This window comes from Oratosquilla oratoria, chromosome 12, assembly GCF_046742065.1.
Source record: "Oratosquilla oratoria isolate Oo_2021 chromosome 12, ASM4674206v1, whole genome shotgun sequence".
NCBI lineage: Eukaryota > Metazoa > Arthropoda > Malacostraca > Stomatopoda > Squillidae > Oratosquilla > Oratosquilla oratoria.
The window spans coordinates 11063107-11070606 of NC_134788.1; the positions used below are offsets into that span (position 1 = coordinate 11063107).

A 7500-nucleotide genomic window follows, 5' to 3' on the forward strand; every position below is an offset into this window, starting at 1 on the left:
ATTTCCTCTTCCTCCTCCTCTTCTTCTCCGTCATCTTCTTCTTCGTCCTCTTCTTTTTCGTCTTCATCGTCTTCTTCTTCTTTGTTTTCTTTTTCGTTTTCTTCTGTTTTTTTCTACTTCTTATTTTTCTTCTGTTTCTTCTTCCTTTCCTCCTCCTCCTCTTTCTTATTCGTCTTTTCTTTCGTCCGCTTCTTCTTTTTCTTCTTCTTCTTCTTCTTCGTCTTCTTCTTCGTCTTCTCATTCTTCTGTTTCTTCTTTATTTCCTCCTACGTTCTCGTTTTCTTCTTCTTCTTCTTCTTCTTCTTCTTCTTCTTCTTCTTCTTCTTCTTCTTCTTCGTCCACCTCCTCCTCCTCCTCTTCGTCGCATTTCTTTGTCTTCTTCGTCTTCTTCGTCATCGTCTTTTTCTTCATCTTCGTCTCGCTTTTCGTCTTCTTCTTCCTCTTCCTCTTCGTCTTCCTCCTCTTCGTCTTCTTCTTCCTCTTCTTCTTCTTTTGTTGTGATCACAGTGATACGGTGAGCAAGACCAGATGATTGATTGGTTGAGGGTGTGCGCGGCAATGGGACCTTTCGCAGTGAGCAAATTGATACCAGACACCGCCAGATTTTGTCATTCTTGCCGGAAAATAAATACTTTTTTGGGGCAAGTTTGATCAACTTAGAGGTGTATCGTTGTACATTATTGTGTCTGAAATTTAAGTCAATTAATTTCATGATTGCAAACGGCATATATCATTGTTTGAGCCTCTATTTATAATCACATATGATATTCGTAAAACAGCCTATAATTGTATCAAGCCAAGCAATTTGTCATTTTCTACCGACTTCAATGGACGTACGAGTATACTGATATATGCTTTCATTTGAATGCACCAAGCAATAGGCAAATCCATGTAATGTGTCGAAAATATAATTTTACATCGAAGACTTAATTTTTTCGGTACGATAAACTTTGTCTTCCTCTTATTTTTTCTTGAATCTGACATGCAGTTTGCCACGGCACACGTAAAATTAGTCATATTTGTTTGAAAATAGCTCCCAGCAAATCTAAGAGGCTATTCTTTACAAAAATGTCGTTAACTTCGTACGTCCGCCACCACTGTTGTTATTTTTTATCTCATTGATTATCTTCATATACAGGACGTGACAGTGATATCCATTATTTTTCAACACTCAGATAAAATGCACAAACCGAAATCAACATCCTCTTATTTTTACTGCTCATAGTTATTTCAGTAAAAATAATTACCTATTTTTAGTTTTACCTTATAATTAGATTAAATTGGTTGGCATTTGCAGACAGCAAGTGAAGAGCTAATATGGTGGAAACAGGAGCCTTAGGCGACCAGGCGTGGGAATCGATGGCGGACAGCAACGAGCGCCTTCAGTACCTGTACACCTCGAGCGAGTTAAGCGACCTGAACATCTTCTTCCCAGGAGACGAGGACCCCATCAAGGTAAGTGTGGTGACTCGCAATGAGTATGATTCCCTCCTTGGGCAAGGTTGGTGGGGCTTTGACGCGCGTTGCCCCACAGGAAGGATTTGTTTGGACTTAATACGTGACTCCCTCAGGCCCACAGACTGGTCCTGTCCATGAGCTCCCCCGTGTTCCTCGCCAAGCTGAAGGGACCCCAGGCTGTCGATAAGCTCACCCTTTCAGAGGACCCTCGTCAGTCCTTTCGAAAGCTGCTGGGTCACATGTACCAGAACCGGATGGACCTGGAGTCGATGGAAGAGGCTCTCGAGGTGTACAAGCTGGCCCACAAGTACCGGGTGGGTTCAGCGAAGAACAATTGTGTGCAGGTACAGTATTGTGTGGGGAGGCCAGTTGCCCTCCCTTGCTTTTCTCCACGGCAGTTCTACCGCTCTTCTTCCGTTTTTGTTTGTTTTGATTTTCTGTTTCTTTTGCATTTTCTTCCTACGTCTCATATTCTGTTTTTCCATTTTCTATTTTTTCTTATGGTTCTTCTTTTGTTTCTTCTTCGTCTTTTTCTTCTTTGTCTTCTTGCTCTTGGTCTTCGTCTTCTTCTTCGTGGGCTTCGTTTCCTTCTTCGTCTTCTTTTCCTTCTGCGTCTTCTTCTTGTTCGTCTTTTCGTCTTTTTCTTCTCTTTCGTCTTCTCCGTTTCTTCTTCATTTCCTTCGTCTTCGTCTTTGTCTTCTTCTTCCTCTTCTTCTTCGTCTCCATCTTCTCCGTCTTCTTCGTCTTCTTCATCATTATCTTTTTCGTCTTCTTCATCTCCATCATGTTCGTCTCCTTCTTCGTCTTCGTCTTCTTAATCGTCTTCTATTTCTTCCTCATATTCCTCCTCGTCTTCTTCTTCGTCATCTTTTTAACCTTCTTATTATTCTTCGTCTTAATCTTCTTCGTTCTCTTCTTTTTTCTTTCTCGTCTTCGTCTTCTCCTTTGTCTTGTTCGTTTTCTTCTTTTCCTGTTTTTTCTGCTTATTCTTCTGTTTCTTCTTCCTTTCCTCCTCCTCCTCCTCTATATTCTTCGTCTTCTCCTTCTTGTTCGTCTTTTCCTTCGTCTTCTTTGTGTTCTTATTCGTCTTCTTGTTCTTATTCTTCTGTTTCTTCTTTATTTCCTCCTACTTTCTCGTCGTCATCTTCTTCTTCTTCTTCCTCTTCGTCTTATTTTTTGTCTTCTCCTTTGTGTTCGTTTTCTTTTTCGTCTTGGTATTCTAGTTCGTATTCGTCTTTGTCATCGACTTCTCCTCCTCCTCCTCTTTCGTTTTATTTTTCCTCGTCTTCGTCTTCTTCCTCTTCATCTTCGTCTGCTTTCTCTTCTTCTTTTGTTGTGATAGTACGGTCAGCAAGACCAGATGACTTGTTGAGTGTGTGAATGTGTGGCAGTTCGGACGATGCCTTATTTCGGACGTCATTATTGAGCACTACGGCAGCAGACGGGCCTCCTCCTCTCTGTGGACAAAGAGAATGATGCAATAGCGACGAATCATGATACACTCCTCGACTTTTCACACTTGCTTAGGCAAACTCTCTCTTTTTGTCTTCAGTATATCGCTTCCAACGTGAAGGCGGAGACGATGCCGGCAGTGCTGGAGACTTTGCTTCATTATGAGGACGCGGCGCTGAAGAAAAAGTGCAAAGAGGTACGTACGTGGGTCTGTTTCATGATGTCGTGGCTGGTGTTCCTTTTGGGTAAAATGGTGATATCTACACTTCTTGGAGCTAGGGTCCAAAGCCCTCTTGGTTGAAAGACGTCTCGCACGTTCGGTCGGGTCAATTGTCGCCCGTCCCTTGGATTCGTCGACATGTTCAGAAGCATGGCCTCTTTGACCCACAGATACTGAACCGCGACCCCGACGCCGTCATGCTGCCCGAGACCGTGTCTCGCCTGAGCAAGGAAAGCTTGAGGGCTTTGCTGATGGACGAGACCCTGGCCTTCTCTTCCGAGGCTGTCCCCTTCAGTGGACTGATTGCCTGGCAAGTACTCGCACTCGTGGCCACCATTCCGTTCGTATCCACCCTTTGCACAGTGCATGACTATGTTTTGGTAGTCGCTCATCAAGCCCGCACGCTAAAGTGTTCTCTGTGCTTTTTGTTGGTCGCAGGGGAAAAGCCCAGCTAGGCCAGCAGGAGGAGGAGGAGCCGTCGGGGAGTGCACTCCGGGAGGAGATCGGGGACGACCTGCTGAAGGAGGTGCGGTTCCTCGACATGTCCTGCGACGAGTTCTTCGACAATGTGATTGACACGGAGGTGCTGACCCACACGGAGTGCATCCACATCCAGTGTGCCATCCGGGGCACCGACCCCTCGACGTTCCCGATGACCATGCCTCTGCATCCTGCCTGGGGAAGGAGGAGGCAATGCCGGAAAGAGGACGCGGCGCTGAAGAAGAAGTGCCAAGAGGTACGTGGGTCTGTTTCCTGATGTCGTGGCTGGTGTTCCCTTTGGGTAAAATGGTGATGTCTACACTTCTTGGAGCTAGGTTCCAAAGCCCTCTTGGTTGAAAGACGTCTCGCTTTGCATTAGAGTGTAAGAAAGCACGGCGGCATTGCACGTTTGGACGCGTCAGTTGTCGCCCGTCTCTTGGATTCGTCGACATGTTCAGAAGCATGACCTGTTTGACCCACAGATACTGGACCGCGACCCCGACGCCGTCATGCTGCCCGAGACCGTGTCTCGTCTGAGCAAGGAAGGCTTGAGGTCTTTGCTGACGGACGATACCCTGGCCTTCTCTTCCGAGGTTGTCCCCTTCAGAGGACTGATTGCCTGGTAAGTACTCGCACTCGTGGTGACCATTCCGTTCCTCTTTGCACAGTGCATGGCTATGTTTTGGTCGTCGCTCATCAAGCCCGCACGCTAATGCGTTCTCTGTGCCTCTTGTTGGTCGCAGGGGAAAAGCCCAGCTAGGCCAGCAGGAGGAGGAGGAGCCGTCGGGGAGTGCACTCCGGGAGGAGATCGGGGACGACCTGCTGAGGGAGGTGCGGTTCCTCGACATGTCCTGCGACGAGTTCGTGGACCACGTGGTCGGCACGGACGTGCTGACCCACACGGAGTGCATCCACATCCTGAGGGCCATCCGGGGCGCCGACCCCTCGACGCTCCCGAGGACCACGCCACTGCATCCTGCCAGGGGAGAAAGGTTACGCCCGAAATGGCGGCTTTCCCGCTTTCACTTTACCCCGGATGGACGCAGAGAGACTTTGAAGCCGAATCTTTGTCGTCTTTTGATTCCCTGTCTTTCGAGTGATAGGAATATTCGTGTCCATCGCCTGGATGCACCAGGTGCTGGCACCCTTCAGATAAAGGTTGCTGGTATGGGCGGTGTTCCAGTAAGGTTGGCATCCTCTGAGGGTCCTGAATTCGTCTTTGCACCGCCTGCTGCCCTTGAGGGGGGCAAAAGATATGATGTGTGTTTTACCCCCAAAACGGAAGTAGTTGCGAATATGGCAAGTGGCGGAAGTCAGAGTGTGGGGAATGTAACCCTGTCACGTTCAAGAGGGGGTCTTGAGTGTGCCCTGTATGTGTGCGAGTCTGGAAGCTCTGGCTGCGAGTGACTGAGTGAGTGAGTGAGTGAGGGGAGAGCGGGTTGGGTTGGGTTTGGCCCCTTTTTGCACGAACGAGGGAGGGGGGGGTCACGGCGGGCGGCGGCGACCCGAATCGGAATGGAATCGCTTGGCGAAGAGCGGTTCCATTATTACCGTCATCATCATCATCATCGCCGCCGCCGCCGCCATTGCCATTAGCATTCGTGTTAGAGAGGCGGTGTCAGCCCCAAGGAAGGAAGCGTTTCATTTGTTGTTGTTGTATTCGGATCCTTTATTTCAAGTCATTTCCAAGGTGCAGCAGAAATCGTCACAAGGGGGAACAAGCCTGTGGTATAGGTACGTGCCTTATCAAAACACACATAACTACACAAATGTATATATATATATATATATATATATATATATATATATATGTATATATATATATATATATATATATGTGTGTGTGTGTGTGTGTGTGTATATATGTGTGTGTGCGTGTATGTATATATATATATAATATATATACATATATATATATATATATGTATATATATATATATTTATTCATGATACACACACACACACACACACACATATATATATATATGTATATATATATATATATATAATATATATATATTTATTCATGATACACACACACACACACACACACACACACACACACACACACATATATATATATATATATGTGTGTGTGTGTGTGTGTGTGTGTTGTTACGCACTTGTGTCTCATGCGTATTAATTGAGACGAAAGGTTATTTAGCGTACATCTTACAAACGTAAGTTTGGGTAAACACCTTTCAAATATAATTATATAAAATTAATTTCCTGAATAGTATACAAATCAATTTCGAGCATATGATATTTAAAAGAATTATTATTAATAGAATTGGGGTCTTATAAAAGTATGTCAAAATTTTACAAAATACATGTGTCGTGGTGGAAGCTTCCAGTTGTTCGAGAGCTGGTGCATGACTTCGTCATAGAAAATTAAAACTTTTTTATTTTATAGATAGCCGTTCTCTATGATTACATATTTGTAACATCTTGTTAACTTATTTTTGGGTTTTGTTTATACATCAAAGTCTTGCATTTTGTTTTAACAGGTCTTAAACCATTTTACGATGAACAACGGCTCTCGAACAACTCTACTTCATGATATTCTTAGTTTTCCTTTGTAAAGGTTAATAAATATAATCATAAACCTTATAATATATCGTGTAATTTACTATATAATTTTTTTACTTACACAAAATATTGTAATTAAGATAAAACTTCGGGTGAATCCGAGCTTTCATCCAGTCACAGAAACGACAGTCAGACTTGATTCAGCTATAAAACGAAACGCACTGTAAATGTCTAAGACTTTAAATCTGAGGTTCTGGTCGTTCTAAGCCCTGAACAATTCTTACTCTTTATAGGTAGCCAGCTTGCTATCATAACCACGTACTCACACACATCCGTAGGTAACCTTCTTGCTATCATAAACGAGTACAGTTCAGAGTACTTTTCAACGATCGTCCTGATACGGTTTTCTGTGGTACTATATGCATATCAGTATATGTGTATATCTGTATATGTATGAGTGTATATATATATGTATATATATATATAATGTGTGTGTGTGTGTGTATACATATATGTGTGTGTGTATATATATATACATATACATATATATGTATATACAGTGGTACCTTGAGATACGAATTTAATTCGTTCTGTAACCATCGTCGTATGTCAAAAAAGTCGTATCTCAAAGCGAATTTTCCCATTTAAAATAATGTAATATGTATTAATGCGTTCCAACGATATGAAACCACTCCAAAATCCAGTTAAATTACATATAATGTAACAATTTGTATATAAATAAACTAGTAATAACACACATAATGATAAAATAACATATTGATGTATGATGAATGTCAATAAAATCAACAAAAAAGAAAGGAGTTTTACTGTACTGTACTTACCATAGTGACAGGTGAGGTGCGGCCTGGAGGAGGAGGAGGAGGAGGGAGGGGTGGCAGGGAATGATTTTATCTCTTTTTATTTACGTACACTTAATAACTAAACAAACACTTAATAAATAAACAAACACAAATGAAAACATTGCTAAACAAATTTATATATATATGTATTTTTTTTTTTAGCTTTTATTTTTATTTTTTTCAATTTTGTAATCATCACTTAGGCTAATCATCACTTTCATGTCGTGCCTTTTTGACCTCACTTTCCTGACTTTCATCACTTTCAGGTCTGGCCCTTTTGGTTCTGACTTTCTGAGACCTTCACAAAGAAACGATCAAGAGAAGTTTGTTTCAGCCTCCTATTTAAAATGTTACGAAAGAATGCGAGACACGTATCATTAAATAAGGCACTCGCTCTCCCTGTACACAATTTCTCGGGGTGTCTTTTTTCTACGAAATCAGACACTTCCTGCCACTTCCTAAGGATATCACGAATTTCACGTGAGGTTAGTTCCTCCACCG

The 7500-nt window shown here is 42.9% G+C and overlaps 1 protein-coding gene across 2 annotated transcripts in view; it reads left to right on the forward strand.

The window, feature by feature from the left end:
- The window catches only part of LOC143030955 (uncharacterized), a 25446-nt gene extending 20045 nt beyond the window's left edge, over positions 1 to 5401 (forward strand). The window contains exons 2-8 of one of the 2 annotated variants that reach the window (XM_076194252.1): positions 1298 to 1455; positions 1572 to 1802; positions 3011 to 3106; positions 3301 to 3440; positions 3569 to 3866; positions 4093 to 4232; positions 4354 to 5053. In XM_076194252.1, the coding sequence (XP_076050367.1) occupies positions 1318 to 1455; positions 1572 to 1802; positions 3011 to 3106; positions 3301 to 3440; positions 3569 to 3866; positions 4093 to 4232; positions 4354 to 5017 (1707 nt within the window). In that variant the 5' untranslated portion in view covers positions 1298 to 1317 and the 3' untranslated portion in view covers positions 5018 to 5053. Of the gene's footprint in view, positions 1 to 1297; positions 1456 to 1571; positions 1803 to 3010; positions 3107 to 3300; positions 3441 to 3568; positions 3867 to 4092; positions 4233 to 4353 lie in introns of both variants that reach the window. The other variant, XM_076194253.1, reaches the window with a different exon arrangement.
- The last annotated feature ends 2099 nt before the right edge of the window (positions 5402 to 7500 follow it).